The 17,734-nt window shown below is 46.9% G+C and overlaps 1 protein-coding gene across 1 annotated transcript in view; it reads left to right on the forward strand.

The window, feature by feature from the left end:
- The first annotated feature begins 1,353 nt into the window (after nucleotides 1–1,353).
- Nucleotides 1,354–17,734, forward strand: part of LOC111264928 (uncharacterized) — a 154,036-nt gene continuing 137,655 nt past the window's right edge. Inside the window, exon 1 of the mRNA XM_086970254.1 lies at nucleotides 1,354–1,992. Within this exon, the coding sequence (XP_086826380.1) occupies nucleotides 1,572–1,992 (421 nt within the window). The 5' untranslated portion in view covers nucleotides 1,354–1,571. The remainder of the gene's footprint in view (nucleotides 1,993–17,734) is intronic.

The raw sequence follows: 17,734 nt of genomic DNA on the forward strand, positions 1-17,734 counted from the left end.
GGTAGAGGTGGTGGCGGCTGCTGCTGCTGAACGGCTCAGCCTTCCCACAAGCAGCGCGCGGTGTTCGCTACCCTTCCCACAAAGTGGAGCGGCGGCGGTAGCGGCCAGCCACCGCAGCAGCGGCCACAGGGCGCAGCAAACGAGCGACCGAGGCGAACGAGCGAGACAGCAGCAGACACCACCAACCCCCAACGACGAAGGCCGCCAACCCAAAAGAGACCGCGGACCATAGCGGCTGCGACCTCGCTGGCCTGCACACCGCTGCCTGCAGCAAAAGCGGCACAGTGAAACAAAGCTAACGCTGGCTGTTGCTGCTGCTGCTGCTGCTGCTGTTGTTGTTGCCACTGGTAACTACAATAGCTACAAGAACTGTTACCATTACAGCGACGTTGAAACACGCACGGGATGAGAAACATCGGTTGACATGGGCCTCAGATAACAGAAACGGCCGGTCAAGGCAAAGCTTTAACGCAGTGGAAAACATACTCCGGGGGGCGGCTGTAGGGAATGTCCCCGGCTACCCGCGAATTGGCCTTTGCCACTTTGTCAGTGAATCAGCCAGTGAGTGAAAGAAGAACAAATTAGTGAGAAGCAGCAATCAGCTGGGAATAGTCAAAAGCACCGAATATCCGACCGTTTCCTAGAAAAAGAAAAGAAGTTACGAAAATAGTAGTCGTTCGTTAGAGAATCGTATCCGATAAAAAGCGAGAGAGCGAGAGAGGGAGGTAGAGGTAGAGAGGTAGCGAGAGAGCGAGAAAGAGAGAGAGAGAGAGAGAGAGAGAGTCCAATGAAGAAAAACTTGTGACAAGCTGTTACCGGTGAATAAAATCATCATTTTCGTGTGACATCGTCTGAGTGAAGTGTGGGAATATTGAGGAGTTAGTGACATAGTAGTTTATTTATTGATGGTCAACAAAACCGAAAAAGTTAATGAAATTGCAATTGTGAAAATGTGTGCCGTGACTTATTACTCATGTGCTAATCAGTACAACAACGACAACAACAAATAGCAGTGACGACGACAACGACGACATTACAAAGCATCTCAATAGTCAACTCGTACTTCGTGCGTGCAGTCTTGTTTGCGTTTGTTCGAATTCAAAGTCTCGACTCGGAATATTTCTTAGCCCACATCCCAAATCTTTAATTGCAGCAGCAACAACAACAGCTGTAGCAACTGTGGGAACACAAGCTTGGAAGTACACTAAAGCCCCAGATTTGCCCCATGTGATTCCGCTGCAGGCGGGAATTTATCCTTCATCCAGTGTGATAACTTCTACCACTACAATAATAATAACTAGCAAATCTAATCTAGTACAAATAGTAACGTAGTTGTGGTATTATCACTACCATCATCATTTGACATAGTGTCGTGATCATCGAGTTGGTCTTCTGTCCCGTGACAAAGACGGCCACAGAGGACATTGTAGTCATTTAGCTGACGTTAATCAATCAAGCGATCTTTTCGTTTGTGCCTGTCGTAGTGTAACGTAATTATCTCAGACCAGAGGAAGTTGATAGCTTGCTGTGACAACGTCACCACCATCATCAAGAAGACACGAGCGATCGGCATGTCGGCAGCAGCAATCGTTCCGAACCTGTCGAGTCTAGCGAGCCCCTCGCCCCAACGGCGAAGACGGGCCCCCCGCGAACAAGCGGAGGGCCCAGCGGCTCCCGTCCTCGACGAGGCCCTGCTGCTGCCCGGCGAACGGGCCCTCAACCAGATCCTTGTGGAACACTCGAACGAGCTAGTCCGAACCGGTGCCCCTAACGTTGTGTGCTCAACCCTGCCCCACCACTGGCGGTCGAACAAGACGCTACCGGTTGCGTTTAAAGTTGTTGTGCTTAGTGACGTCTGTGATGGAACCCTGGTGACCCTGCGTGCTGGCAACGATGAGAACTTCTGCGCCGAATTGCGCAATTCAACGGCCGTCATCAAGAACCAGGTGGCCAAGTTCAATGATCTTCGATTCGTCGGCAGAAGCGGAAGAGGTATGTAAGAGTTATGTAGACCGATTATACTACGATACACAGGGGCAGCCCGACTATGTCGACCGATCGGTCCACTTGAGCTAAACGAGTCCCTAGTTACTTAGGTAAATTGGCTAGAAAATTAAAGCCGGTGATGAATCCGACCTTTGTTATCGGCTACACCGTACTGTATGGCTCTATATCGTTTTGCAAGTATGGAAACAAACCCATATACGGCAACTATTATACCTGCAAACAAGGCGAACAGCAAGTTCTCAGGATCAAAAGCGACATTTCCCCAGGCTGTTCAGATACCATTATTTAGGCAGAATAAATCATCATAAGTACTCATTTATGCACACAAAAATATTTAGTGGCAGGACAAGCTTGGTCGCAGCTTAAGTCTAGGACGCCTTTGTCCACCAAACAATTTTGCTAGATAGACTATAGTTACAGGCAACATTTAAAACTTCATTTTGTGGCATAAAAACACAACTTTGGTTTTCGATGAATTTTGCAAATGATGGGATCCTAATAGGAAGCTTTATAATGGCGGAAACGTTAGGCCCGCAAATATTTATCATTAGCCTTGTTTTAAAAAAGTGCCATCCGTATGTGTATCCTGCTATTTTTGATTGTCGTGTCTGTCGAGAAATACTGTCATTTCTATTACTCTTTGCTTCCTTACGTCGGTCTGATCCACGCAGTCGATTCCTTATGGCAATCAAACCACCGCCACTCCAACAACGCTCCGAAGGACTCATTCTGATGGGGATAGTGGTTTAAGGCTCTGCGACGCGCTCCTTTCGGTCGATGTGTCCGTCGCTGCAAATCGAGCTCTATTCAAAACTGTCCTTTTAACATATTCTTTGCTTCCCTGTCAATATTTCCATTACTGTCCATAAGGCAAACAGCAGCCCCGTGCGAATGCCGACATCAAGCGGAGAGGGGACTCACCTCCGACGACAACAACGACGACGACGACGACGACGACGACGACGACGACGACGGCGGCGACGACGACAACAACAACAACAACAACAACAACAACAGCAGCAGCAGCAGCAGCAACGACAACGACAGCAACGACAGTCGCCAACGGTGACCATGGCAACAGGGGCATGGCTCACTCTGGTCTTGGTCTGTTATTCCAAATACGAATCTACACTTCCAAGCATATCCCGTCGAGTATTGGACAGTTGTTTGAAACAGGTTCTATGACCACGAGAGAACTACGATACTTGCCCGTGGGGCCTTTTTCTATATCAGGTGGTTTGTTGGGCCTTTGTGTTGGCGCAATTGCCGTTATGTATGGTTACCCCTCCACACTTGTACTTGTACCGCTTGTGTCGGTAGATGCTGTTTGGGAAGAGAAAGAAAATTAGGGGTCGGAACATGGGTCGAATCGGCTCTTGTGGAACGGCAAGGAGTGGTTGTGTGTGTGGGTGTGTATGTGTGAGTGGCCATCTGCGGGGCGCTGTGGGGCATACCTTAGCGCCGCATCATGTCCCCTAGAGGTTTAATCCTTCGGAATGGTAGACACTCCTAGTAGCAGTAGTAGCAGAAAAGCCCAAAATAACATTAAGCAAAAGAAAGACAGAAGAAGAAAAGCCGTGTGGCTATAAACTAAGGCGACATCCTGTTGCCCTTCTTGCTCCGTTGCCTAGGCTTGGTCCAAACTGACAAGCCATCTCCTACCGTTGCTCAACTTGAACTTCCGCAAGCACCCATCTCGCTTGCTTTGACCAACCCATTCTTCTCAGCCATCAGCAAACATTTTGACTAGTCGTTTTTTAATCTGTTCTTCAGTATCCATCACAGCCTGGCGGATATCGGCCAGCTGCTGGGAGGAGCAAGTGTCTGCGGTAATGCCTCTGCAAGGAGAGCATCGCCATACGACTACTACTGTTTATCATCACAGGATCCGTTGCGTATATCATTTCTTGCTCCTTCGACTCTTACTGTTTAATTCTCCTTCCAGCTTTCAACACCTTGTACACATATTGTCCTATTGTATCATTTGGTTGGTATGGCTGTATCGCTGGCTATTGCCGATAAACATATCTAGTCACGCCCGATGGGATTCGTACTCAGCCTAAAGTATTTGTCTTTGTGCGTGTTTGACTTGCGTGAAATGGCCCCTGTTTTGTCCAACGATACAGATTGTAGCAGCTGCAGTAAATACTTCTTCCGACGTCCGCGGCTTGCACTTGCTCACGGCATGCTAGCTGACCGACTTATGCCAATCGATTTATTGGTTATCCTTTATCAGCCATACAACCTCCCGTCGACTATACCCGTCCCGTTTAGCCAACTATTCGACCACTCTGTTCTCCTTCGTAAAGGGCGCATATTGCCGATCGCCTGCGTCAATCACCGCCGCCATCTCTAAAACTACAAATGAAATTTTGTCGTACGCACGATAATGAGTAAACGAAATACCTCTGGCTATGCAGCCAAGTTGAGCTAAAGATAACGGCAAACGTAAATTGGTTCGTCACGACTTTCATTAGCTCCGCACTAAAAATGGGAGAATTCTACGTGTTGCACTTTATTCCATAGAGAGCAACAATAAAGCATAAGCCTTCGGCGCCCGCACATAGACGTCTAAGTATAATAACGTATATATACTGTCATTTTGGTCGTTGCACAGAGAATCTGTAGGATTCGTGCATTGTGTTGTTGTGCTTCGTGCACCCATATCTGACGTTTGACAGACTCGTCGAACTACGGGAGAGCTCTGTACACATCTTATTGTTGAAAGGACACCTATAGGTGTTTTGGTTTAATCAGTTAAAAACACGAGTATCCAATCTGCATAGAAAGCGCCCGCTTTGTCTGTTGTTGTGTTGAGATATCTGTGTGTTGATCTCCATGTGGAGATTTGCTTGGTCAGAAATAATTTAACGCTACGTGACGACGAGTACGGCACAGCCTCATCCATTAAGTAATCAACAAGCGAGATGGAAGCGTAGCTTCGAAAGTCTCCCTAATTTATTTTACGTCTTTTTAATGCTCCATGTGGGAAAGTGACGTGCGCGGTCTTCAGAAGAGGCAGTCGTCCTTGCGATGGGAAAGTAGCAATCCCAAACCTCAGCATGCGATTCAGCCATAGCCCCACACAAAGATACATGGACGACGCCTTGTTATAGCATAATTGCACGTGCGAAATGCACCCATGACTAATAGTCGTCGTGGTCATTTTCATACAATTATAATTACAATCATTGTTATTATTATCATCGCTACCAGCAGCGGTACAATAATCACTGTCTTCACTTGTTCAGCGTGTGGTAAGACATGCACGCACTGCTTCGTTCCCGGATGAGCAGTAGTCTCCCCTTTGTCGTCCGCAGATGAGATAGGTAACGTGCTATTAAGCGTTAGAAGCGTCTTTGCAACGAAAACAGCCTTTCAAGAGCGTCGTCTTCGGCAAGAAGCAAGCAAGGATTAGTTGCAGGACTAGTGAATCGCGGTGTTGTTTGTCACCTAAACACTTTGTAACGCCGCTTATTGCATTAAGCTCGTTGAGGAAGAAAATGGGGCAGATGACGCCCTTACATTCGATTGAATGCTAACGAACAAGCTGTGTTGCATAGAGTAAGCTGCCGCTGCAGCTGGTGCCGCTTGCGCGCCCGTGCTGCCACTGCTGCTACCGCGACTACGTGAAAGCTTTGGCGTTGAGCGGCGGCAACCCACCAACATCCTAAACATCTTTAAACAGGCCAGCGGCAGCCACAGGGGACTGTGCGGCCTAGTGGAGCCTGGCTGCTCGTAAGCAGCGATGCACTAAGCTCAACCCACTCCTGTCGGTGTCTGCTACACTCATAAATTGTCCTTTTCCCTTGTCGGGCCTTGCTTGTGTTGACGGCGGCGGTGTTGTCGCTGCTGGCGTTGTTGAGCGACAAGTGCACTCGCCGCAAGCTACCATAGTAGCGCCAAGGTGGAAGGGTGGTATACGTACCGTCAGTACCAGCATCGTAATGGTGGCGGTCGTCGTCATCGCCGTCGTGGCCTTAAGCCCCTTCGCCAATGCTTTGTTCGCAGAGAGAGGCGGGCGGTAGTTTGGCCACTGTCTGTGGACAAATCCTTCCCACAGCAGAAGCAGGATGTGCGTATGTCTGTGTACATACGGCACATCTAATATTTCACTTGGCATTCTAGTTGTTGCTGTTGTAATCGTCGAATGGCAGTTGTACGTACGCGAGAGCTGTGTACGTGCGCGTGCGCACTGACTCACTCGCTCTCTGTCGCCTAAACCCAGCTATGGAAACACTTATACGAACGAAAACCTCGTTAACGAAACGTTGCCCGAGAGCAATGTAAGGCACATCGATGCGGTGCGGCCAGCTAACAGCCGGTCTGGCAAAATGGAGTTCGCGACAGCATCCGCTCCTCACGCAGAGTTTTCTCTAGCACACACACACACACATACGGATATACTAGAGTCGGCTGGACGCATCTCACCGTGCGTAGATATCGTGCATCGTAAATGAAATAAAAATTCCATATCTCTGCTAAAATATTAGCCTATTCCAAGTGCTTGTTTCATCAAATAAGTACTCAGTTCAAAACATAAACACCTTGTCATGTTTAATGATAGCTTTTATCGGGACAACTGAAAAACGCAATAAGTACGCATACGTTGATCGCGTAGCCGTTCAACGAATTGGCCCATTGTAAAACGGTCAACTTAACTTTGCCCTTTCCATTGTTAAGACGCCTGTGCCTAATGCGCTTGGTAGTATGTACTATAGTTGGATGTCAGGATAGCTGCTGCTGCTGCCGCTGGCCCTGTCTGATTTCGTCGTCTCGGTCGTAGTCGTCGTGTCTCTTTTGCTCGCTTCCTGCCGGGGTCTGAAGAGGTAGAGATTTAGCAGAGACCATTGCTCCTTCTTTCACTACTCCTAACGATTTGCCTCGTGCCGGCCCGTTCAATGGTGAATTATTTCTTCGACGGTAGTAGCGTCGGCCACGTCGTTGCCAAGTTCACCACAGCAGTACACTATACATGCATACGCATACCTAATAGATCAGCTTGCCGACGAGGGCAAAGTGCCGCTGTGACTGCAGGTACAACAATTGCGAGCAAGATAACAACAAGCAGCGTCGTCACCACTAGTATAGCAGTTGTATGTAAGCTATGGCGGCCGACTGAAGGACCAGCTATAGAAGTGCAAGCAAGAAACATGCGGAATAGGACTTTACCATGGAAGGTGATCTGTACCGTTGAATGCAGACGAGTTGAGGAATGTAACTGGGGATGCATTCATATACATTGCTCACTCGCAAGGTACGTACAAATACCGCCTATAAAAGGTAGAGGAAGTTGGAGATTGGAGGCTAGGGAGAGACGCTTTGCTTCCGGGAATTACATGAAAGCCTTCTAAAATATATTTTGGCCAAGTCCAATTTATGTGGAAGGTGAAGGTACTTCTGCACGTAAGCTTCGTAATGTACGTCTCTTGCATATGTACGCATTCCAAGTAGATATCTATTATAATATACACAGATGCAATGTATATGTGTAGAATATCATACGAACGCCTGCTGAACAAGTGGTGCTTCGGTGGATAATCACGCGTTCAATGCTAGACAAGGGAAATGCTTGAGTATTAGTTTATGCAGATGTTGTGGCAGCGTATAGTTTACTTGTGGCTGAGTTATCGGCTTCATGAAGCGTTCATGGCTCAGCTGACTCTTCGAAGTCAGGCAAACGCTTGACGACAACATTCGAATTACTTTCGTGTGTAGGCCTTTAAAGCGGCAACTACGGGAGGTGGCTAACATCATTGAGGTCGGGGAGAACGGGCTTGGGTGCATATTGAACGCGGTCGACATGCGTTCTTTCCACTCGCATTACTATGGTTGTGAGTACTCCATTGACTCGATCTTCTAGCATCCCGATCACCACTTGGTGTTGGTCCAGTCTTCTTCTTCTTCTTCATTCTACGTTCTTGAGTCGTAAGCATATTTGATATAATCGTAAGCTATTTGGCACGCTTGGCCATATATATATATATATGGTCTACGTGAAACCTCAGATAATGCTATTGCTAGTCATAAATGTAGACCTGTTAATCCCGTTTATCTTGAAAAATGTCGTGCTTCATATCTGCATCTGTTTGTGAGCGTATTTTGGAAAAAAAAATAGACACCGACCATTCTACAAGAATACACAGTCAGGCTTTAAATATAGGCGATGCAGATTTTTAACATAATATTCTATAAGTGACTGATGGCTGGCGAGCGAGCTCGTACGTAGATTCGCTCGACTTGCCTTAGGATCGATCAATGATTGCGTGTGAATAGTGTTTTAGCAATGTTTGGCCTATTCGACTGTTGTTTAAGTAGACCCATGGCTACCAAACGAGTCCCGTTCGATCACCCCTCCTGCCTATTCCATTCTCTTCCATTTTGTTTTTACGTAATTGGCGCCATACGTGCAGCGAAAAATCCGTTATATTATTGTACAGCTTGTATAGCGTTACTACCTGTATAACTTTGGATAAAAGGAGAGTTGCAAATAATTTTTTGACTTTTGTACGATTTAAAGATCATTACACTGCCTGTCTTTTTGTTTGGTCTATGATATATTGACCGCGTTGTTGCTGTTTTGACACTGTTTCGTTTCTCCTTGGAGGAGCTAGTCTCCTGCCATTCTCGTCGACCTTTTCTGTCTGTTTGGCCAGCTATACGTAAGATCCATCCTCATATATAATGCTACGGTTTAAATGGGTTTGGCAACAACAACGATCCAGCTACAGCTTCTGTTGTTGAAACTGTCAATCTCTCTAGTAAATCGTTAATTCCTGTGTTAGTGTCTGTAATTAGTGTATTTATGTCTACCTTTAAAAATGTAATAGTAATGATTATTGGTGTGTACTTGTACAACACGAGGCTTGGAAAGAGGAAGTTCGTTGAGAACCGTGGATCCATTGAATTCTCTGTCGGCTATTGGGCTTGGTTGGCACCATCTGAAGGAAGGTTATCGCAAGGGTCGGATGAGAGAGAGTATTGAGCGAAGGAAGGGTCACGAATCGCGTGACCAACTGATTGGGGCCGACCAGTCTCCTCCCAGCTTCTTGGGCCCGCAAAAGATGAGAGCAGCAACGACGACGACGACGAAGGCATCTGTAGTCTATTTCTTTAAAAAAAGATTTTGGTTTAAACCAGGCGGTACATCTTTCTTTCGTCATGCTATCCATCCTCGGTTATACCTTCACATGGTCCTTTCTCTTAAGGTTAGCTTGTGGATTGGGGTTTGAGTTGGGTTGAGCTGGGCCTGGGGCTGTTCGTCCCTGTCGGCTACGCCGTTGCCACCACCATTACTGCAGCGGTGTTGAAGGAGGCCGATTTTTTGTTCGGCCTGTAGTTAGCAGGCAGGAAGGCACACTCCACGATGTTACTCGGCAAGCCCGAGTACTGCTTGCCGTTACTGCTGCGTTTGGATGATCCCTTTCGCCGTTATTACTACCACCGATGCCGACGGCGGCGAAGGCTGTGGCGGAAACCGTGGTAGACGAATGGAAGTCCTGTCCTTTGTTGTAGCTTCTGCCTTAAGTGTGTACTGCTTTTAACTTTTTTTTTGGTTTTGGCCCTGGGCTCTACCCTTTATGTCCTAGATCGTGGTCGGCTTGGGCTTGATTTGACTTGACTTGGCACAGCCTCGTTTCTGAACAGACTGCCAGTATCATCAGGATCATCTGCAGCAGCCTATCGCCGCCAGCCTCCATTCCATGCACATTTACCCTGTCGTTCCACAAAACTCCCAATACCGCTAGCTAGCGGCTAACTGGTTGGTTTCTTGGTTGCCAGTTACCCATAGAATAAGTGTGTATGCCTGTAAGACCGTGCTGTAGGGCGGCGGAAGCTGTAGCAACAGCGTTGCCTGAGGGGATCTATCATTATCCAGGATCGAAGACCACTGGTGCCGCTTGAAAAGCCGTCGTCAAGACGATGACGGCGGCGGCGGCGTATGAGCGGCACTAGCAAAAGCAAGGCAAGAAGGAAACTAAGAGAGAGTGCGGTGAGAGTTATACTGTATTGCTGCCTAGTGGAGGGCGTGAAATCGAGAGGAACAGAGGAGAATGGGAAAATGCGCGAGGAAAAGTGGAACGCAGCCAAAGCCGAACTTTGAAGCGAGGGTTTTTTTTTCAAGTCCCTTAGTTTTCGATTGTAATGGGAATCAGTGTAAAAGGATGATCTAGCGGTGAGGGTGGCTATGACTTTTCGCCTGCCTGATAATCTCTGTGTGTTCTGCACTACCCGGACCAGCACCGACGCTGCCGTTGCGGCGTGGAAGCACTAGTGGGTACCACAGCTGCCGCAATAGCAGTAGATACTACTGAATTGAAATGTCTGTACTGAAGCAAACGCAGCGGGCGGCTGCCAAACGCGGCAAGACGGGCAAAGTGCTACTCTAAGAGGCGTAAGAAGGAAAATCAAGAAGAAGGAGAAAGAGTGTAAGAAGTGATGGAAGATTCTCTAAGAGGAGGGCGTGACCCGCTGTGACACCACTGCTTGCCCACTGGCTTTCCCCATCGTTTAACAATACAATAGTGATAGTATATGTCCACTCAGCCGCCCATCGCCGATTCTGACACCTCCTCATTCACGACAAAGACATAAGTTAATCACCTTATCGAGCCAACTTAATAAAAAGGCTACATACTGTAACTAGCAATCGAACTAGTCCATTTTGTATTACTAAACACTGAATAAATGTGAAGTTGATCATATAACACGGCGATTTTTTGTTCTGACTATCCATTTTTACAACACCTGTTCCGTTTTCTATTATAATAACAGACAATAAGGGGCCTTAATTATTGGATCTGGTTAGACAGAACAGTCTTTAATGTGTTCTCGTCGTTCCTTTGAAGTTCCATTTAGTTGAAGTGTATCATAGAGCAACATTTTGTACTTTTTCCAGTGTGGAGCCTTTTTTTTTTAAAACAGACTTCAGATAGCTACTTCACTCGCACTTTCTGTCGTTCAAATAGCTTTATCAATGTATTCGTCAGATGTATTGGAAAAATAAAGAAATGTTCAGATTACTCCATTGGAACTATTAGCGCATAACAATTTTTCTAAAATAGCTTGCGTTAGCATTCGAGTGCACGGCAGTTACCTCTAGCATCGTGGTGCAATAATCAGGTCCAAATCACCGCCGGCAAAAAAAGATAGAGCGGTTGCTGAATCTGAGGCCGCAAAATGGGTTTTACTGATACTGCTTTTGTTTGTATTAATAGTAACAGTTGGTGAATAAGGTTGAGGCGGGAGCGGAGGCTGTCAGTCAAATGGGAGGGAGGAGAAGGAAGAAGACGGGAAAAGCGAGCTGAGACAGACGGAACTACTGCTATTACTGTGAGTTGGCTAAAGCTGGTCTGTTTATCTCGATGGCTACAGCGGTAGAGACCGCGGCGCTTTGCGTCGTCGGCACCTCGATGCTTTGCAATTCAAATACTCCGGATCGTGCAAACGCCGGCGGCTGACTGGTTGGCTTACTTGCTTCGACAACGAAGGACGGACGGGCCTGAGGGAGCAAAGCGAATGAAGTCAGTGGCATTTCCAAGCGGTGGCGCACGCCTTTTCTTCCGCTGCTTCGTATCCTGCTCACGATGCCCCCGTCTTTGCACCCTGTACGCGAGACGCGGCTTGCGTTTGCCCACTTTGCACTCATACTCTGCACCGAACTATCTAGAGATAGATGCTAGTAAAAACACACACTGCATTCAGTCTACGCGGCTAGCTGCGTTGCTAGTTGACGCATCATGGGCGCTACGGGAGACACGAGGATATAGGAGCCGTTGAAGAGAAAATAATGATATCACAACAACAAAAGGAGGTTATGCTGAGAGACAAGAAACACACCATTTCGTCGACGCTTGTTCCTTCCCTCTTGGCAAACGCTTCGTCGTCTGGATGGGAACACGTTTTAAACGTTTACGCCACGCAACAACTGACTTTCGTTTTGTTCTTGACCTGCAACTCCCATTCAGTGATGTCTGTCCTTCTTCCAAAACCCCTGGCGGAATTCCATCTCATTCAAAAGTCCACTCTACGTACAACAAACGTCTACCAGCGAACTGTCTTCTGCTCTCTTCGTTCATCTCCATTGTTGGGCATATTTTTATGACCTCATCGTCTACTTTGGTATTCCTCCGTGTACATGGCTTGGGATAGTAGGAGAAAAGCCGTCGATGGATAAGCTTGGTGTCGTCATTATGACTTGATAACTCTATGGTCCATTCTGCTGTATCATTCATTTCACACTGTGGGTTTGAGCGTTATCTCTCACTTGCTCCAACTATTCGAAGTCTTCTGGTATACTTTTCCACCAGTCGCATCCCACCCGTGCTGCGCTGGCGCTCCACTGGGGGAGCCAGCAACGCTAAATTTTCATATTCATTACTGTTCCTGAAGTGTTGCAAGTAAAAGCGAGGCCTGCCCATTGGTTGCTTACGACAACGGTAGAGTGAGATGAAGTTACGTTCCTCTTTTCTCTCACTCCATCTCTATCCAGTTGAAGACGGGTTGACGAAGCTACCATCCGTGCCCGCGTTTGCCTCACCCGTTTCAGTCGTCCCGCTGGGCTGCGCTGAGTGGCGTTACTAGTGGCTGTGACGAGATCATTGTCAAAAAAGTTTTGCTTTCAAGTGCCATCTCTACCCCGTAGATAGAAAGCTGAATGGTTCTTGAACGCTGGCTCATCTCAGTTGAGTCTTCTTCATCGCAGATGTTCAGGCCAACTCGAATTTTGCTTCCCTAGATTTACGCTTGTACGCTTGTTGAAACGACCGCTTTTCCCTTGACGTGCCTTGTTTTGAGAGGCCCCCACTGACTTGAGTATGGTCGAATTGTAACAATTCTTGCTGAAACTCATGCAATTACAGCAGTGACGATTTAGTTTCAATTGACGTGCTATAATTCTAATAGTTGCTGGGTATGTTTATTTGACAACTGCTATTGGTATCAGGCTATTATTTCATCACCTTAAATTTCATGTAAAAATTCGTATATAAATTCGGATTTAAGAGAATAGCTGATCTAGAAGAAACGATGTCACCAATTTTGAATCGAACCCTTTGCGCAAGAAAGATGTAAAATCCCTCCTTCTCACGGTGTCCCACATGGTTCTAGATAGATTCTAATCTATGTTGTCTTCTCGGTATACCTTTCTTTTTTCTTCGACAATATCTTTTTCGAAGTAACGATAGGGGGAAACTACCTCGTCCCCTAAAAGACACCGAACCGACCGATCGCTTGCAAAAAGGCAACCACCTGGAGAAGAATCAGGAGCAAAACGAATAGGAAAAAACCGCCGTCGGCGAAAACCTTCTTTCTTCATGAAGGCCCACAGACTCGCGGTTCCGGAAGAACCTTGAGGTAAGAGAAGAATGATAGTGGCCTGAGGTAGCGGGTTAGGACATGTCGGTGTACACCGCCGAAGGGAGGAGATAGGACGGGAAGCTTCGCGTTGAAAGGGTACAATTCACACGTAATTAATTTACATTGCCTCCTTTTCCAAGCCTTTTTCTTGCTTTCGTCGTCGTCGCCGTATCTTTCGCGAGACAAACATACCGCACAGTAGCAAATAGGAGAAAAAGAGTCGTTGAGTGGTCACATTCAGCGGTGTCGCTAGCGCCGTCGCTGCCGTCGTTGCGGTATGATCCGTGAGTTAGGCAGTTCAGCAAAGAAACAGCAAATGAGCTCTGTGTGAAAGTGAAAAGTGGTCGACGCTTACCTTCTTGACACTGTCCAGCCATGCCTAAAGGACCTGTGTAGTGCAGTAATTTTCTCCGTAGGTGTACGGGGTGAAGTGGAATGGCCGTCACTGCTCAACAATAAAAACGGTCATATCACAGATGGTACAAATACGCATAGCACAAACCTTTTTACAGGTCGGAAGCTGCAAACAGCTGTTTTATGTGTAATTGTGTGTATGTTTGTATATAGAGACGTCAGAGTGCATTCTGTCTACGTACTCCGTGCGTAGAATGCGTGAACGAGTGTTTCTGTCTCTTTGTCTATCTGTATACGTTTGACAGGGTGAGTATGCGGGTGTTTCGGCCCATCAGCCGTTCACTTTGTCCCCACCGTTTCACCACGACTGCTGTAGAACGCTGTCTTCACCGCGAAAACGTCGACGAGAATGTCTGCATTTATCGCCGTAGCTAGTCCGTTGAAAAGCCAGCCGCAGCGTGACGTTGAGCGGCCCGTTCCTTGAGTTGAGTAGCGATCCCCGAGACCCTCGTTCCCCTCGGGGGAAGGCGAGAAAAGCGGAGTGAAGTGTTGTCAAGACGAAGAAAGAGCAGCAGTGGCGCCACTGGAAGCACAATGAGCGGAAGAAGAAGATGCGACAAACGGAGCTGACGCGAGACCACTCACTTACAAAAAGGAAGAACAAAGAAAGACAGCGCCGGATGCTTGTTGGAGGCTAACTGTTTAGAGGGGTGATGGTGGCTGTAGTGCTAGTAGAAAGTTGGCATAAAATGGGGTATAGTCTTAACTGCTGCAGCAGTAGTAGCAGCGTTTTAACATCAAACACGCGGGAACTATGTGGCTTCCAGTTAAAGTAGCTCAGGAGCGTCCGTGGGGAAGTCTTGGCAGTTTTCTTTGGCATGTTTCAACTCGTAAGAATGGTTAGCAGACTATTAAAAAGCGACATTTCATTTGTTCAATATAAAACATTTTGCAATTTTCACGTGTAGATTAGTGAATAGGGTGCTGTTAAGCTAGGACCATGATAGTAATATTGATTATAATTAACAGTCTTTTCATTGATAGTCATTTTTTTTGTTACGTTGTCTTTGATCAGACTGCCTGAACGCTCCGACATTATCTTTGATATTCTACGCATAATTTTGTTTTCAATTTGACATCAAAGTGGATAGGTGAGCAGCAATAGGAACGCAATTCGCGTACTCCCAAAAGTAATTTGCATTAACACTAATTTAGTAATTGTCACTTTTCAAACATTTATGCCGTAACCACCTATTACTGAAAAAAAAAGCAAGCTAAGACGGCCAACGTTACAGTAATGTGAAGCGTATCTGGTCTCGAGGAGACTGATGAATGCAAGAAACGCGCTAACAAAGGTAGTATCAGAAGAAATCAACGAAAACACAGCTTGGCTAACATCTCCCTGCAGGACAATCAATGAGGGGACGATGACGATCATAATGATGAAGGTAGCGAAAGAAGGATGGGGAACCCGATACTCTTTGTCATGGTGCAGGAATGGAATAAATGGAATCGCGACAGCCACAGCCAATGGGACAGCCGAAAGTCAGAAGGGGAAATGGTGGGGGCCTGGCAAGGGGTAAGCCCCTGTTAAGTGCAAAGCCTCAGCTCTGCAAGGTACGTGATTGAATGGACAAGGGAGGGGGTGAATGTTAATAAAAGAATGCCAGACCGTTACAGACTGACTCCCGCACAATTTCCCTCCCAAACGCCCCATCTTCTTCGTTTGCGTGTGTAGCCTCCTTTGCTCCGTTTGCCCAAGCTATTTCTTTATTGCTATTGATTTATCCCAAGCATCGGAGACACTGTGAGGACGGACTGAAACGATTTTCGAGTTGCCAGTGCTGTGGGTGTGTATGTGTGATGCGCGAAGGGGCAGATATCTCAGATAAGGCGGATCGGTCGTTCGGCCACTCAAAGCAGTCACGAGAGCAGAGAGGGAAAAGGCTGAGCAAGTTCAAGAAGAGGAACAAAGAAGAGAAGCTTGTACGGAGCGAGTGGGAGGCTCTCTTAAGAGGCAAAAAGGGGCTCCGGACATCGACAAAACGGAATTTGTTTGTCTGCCCTCGTCTTTTGTTACCTCCTCTAAGGGTTGTCTTCCGTTTTCCTGTTAATGATATTTCATTCGTCTCCTCGTTCGCTCTCTGTCGCACGCGTTGGAAAAGACGTCGTCCAATAGAAAAGACGCTCTAGTGCTACTGGTATTTGTCAGCCTCAGCTCTTACAGTCACCATTGTCGTGCTATAACAACGAGTAAAGAGGCAGAGTTTGCATGCTTAAAGTACTACTGCCTTTTGCTGGCAGCCCATCCCTGAGAACTGTGAAATCAATTGAGACGCCATTTGAAATACAAGTACCACAGGGAAGTTTAATTCCCAGTCGACGGTTTCTTCGTTAGCTTGCGGCTCTAGCGTTCGCCCATTCTCCGATATAGTCGCCGCCATCGCCGTCGCCGTGCAAAACGTGCACGATTCCGACGTCTGTGTGTTAATGATACTTCATAGTCCCTCTTCGTCTTCGTCTTCCATTGGCTATCTAGTAGTAATAGTGAATTGCCGTAGCACATTAACGACGACGGACCACCCAGTAGCGGCGGCAACGGCGGTGGAGAAGGGAAGCCCGGGGATGGGAGCGATAGCAGTGCAACGGGATGAGGTAAAAGAAGAATCCAAATGGATCAAGAAAGACTAACGATTGACGGGATGAGACTGACTGACTGACTGCCTGTCTGAACAGACCTATTGGAAGAGTGACCGTGGTGGCAATAGTGGTGGCGCTAGCGGCGACGCCCCTGCCTCCGGTCGCCGCGGTCGATCAGATAAAGATTCGTTGCTTGCTTTGGCGTCTGAGAATCTGAGAGAGAAAGGATCTTCGAAGAGGCAAGCGAGAATTCATTGGTAGAATACTGCGAAGCGTAGAAGGAAAAAGAAGGTTCGTCGATGCTGCCCGTAGCTCGACACTTAAATAAATCACCCAGGTACATATGAGCGGACCCAGGGTACACTCGCAGCTTCCAGACACACATCACATCTAATCTAATGCACACTCACACACATAGACATATATACATGCATAGGCCTGAGTACGCGTCAAGCAGGCTGAGGCCCATAGAAACATTATTAATCAGTTAGTTGGAAGGTTAAGCGAGCAATTCATTTATGCATGCATCCATTCGTTCTTCTGCCCATCGATATCCATTGACATTAAATGAATCTGGTCAGTCGAGATATTGTTCAGACGGAGCGGTACGAGAAACGTGGCAAGAGGTGCTTTTTATCGTTGATTGTATACACCGATTTCATTTCTAGGCTAAGCTGCACCTGCTGATAGTAGTGACGTTTGCAATTAGCGAAGCCGACGTACGGTAAACAACAGCTTACGTAGTGATTAAAATACTATGCTTCTACTAAACAATGACAACGGATAACGTGCAGGCAGACAGGCTCCTTTGTTTTTTAGTATTCTTCATTGATTCGAAAGAACGAGAAAGTTCTTGGGACAACTATCAGCGTACTCAACATACGCGGCTTCCTCGGCCACGTCGGTGGTAAAGTTTGCATAGATCCGAGTTTACAACTCTATTTGCGGTGCATTTTCTTGGATTGTATTAGACCGTTGGCTACCGCTTCAATGATCTATTATTAGAGATGCTTCCTCTTCCTTATTCTCCCTCGGGATGGCCTTCTGGTGTTGTCATAGCTAAAAATGAAAAAAAGTACAGCATCTGTTGCTGCCACTGCTTGTTCTGGGCAATACTTTTCTGTTAGAGAGTCAAAGCGAGCGGCAGCATTAGATGACTATGGGGTAGACATGTCATTCGAGACAATTACCAGGTAAGAATTAACCCTAAGGGCTTACGCCTCAAAAATATTAACCATTCACCATTAGAGAGCGTCGAGATTACAACTGGTGACAAGTTGCCACGCCAGCCATGGAAGGCAGTACCCATGTGTTGCATGTTTGCGATAAGCAACATGCATATTCTGTGGGGTTTTCGGCTAACCTAGAGTAAGCT

Source organism: Varroa jacobsoni, unplaced genomic scaffold (assembly GCF_002532875.2).
Source record: "Varroa jacobsoni isolate VJ856 unplaced genomic scaffold, vjacob_1.0 scaffold_914, whole genome shotgun sequence".
Classification (NCBI taxonomy): Eukaryota; Metazoa; Arthropoda; class Arachnida; order Mesostigmata; family Varroidae; genus Varroa; species Varroa jacobsoni.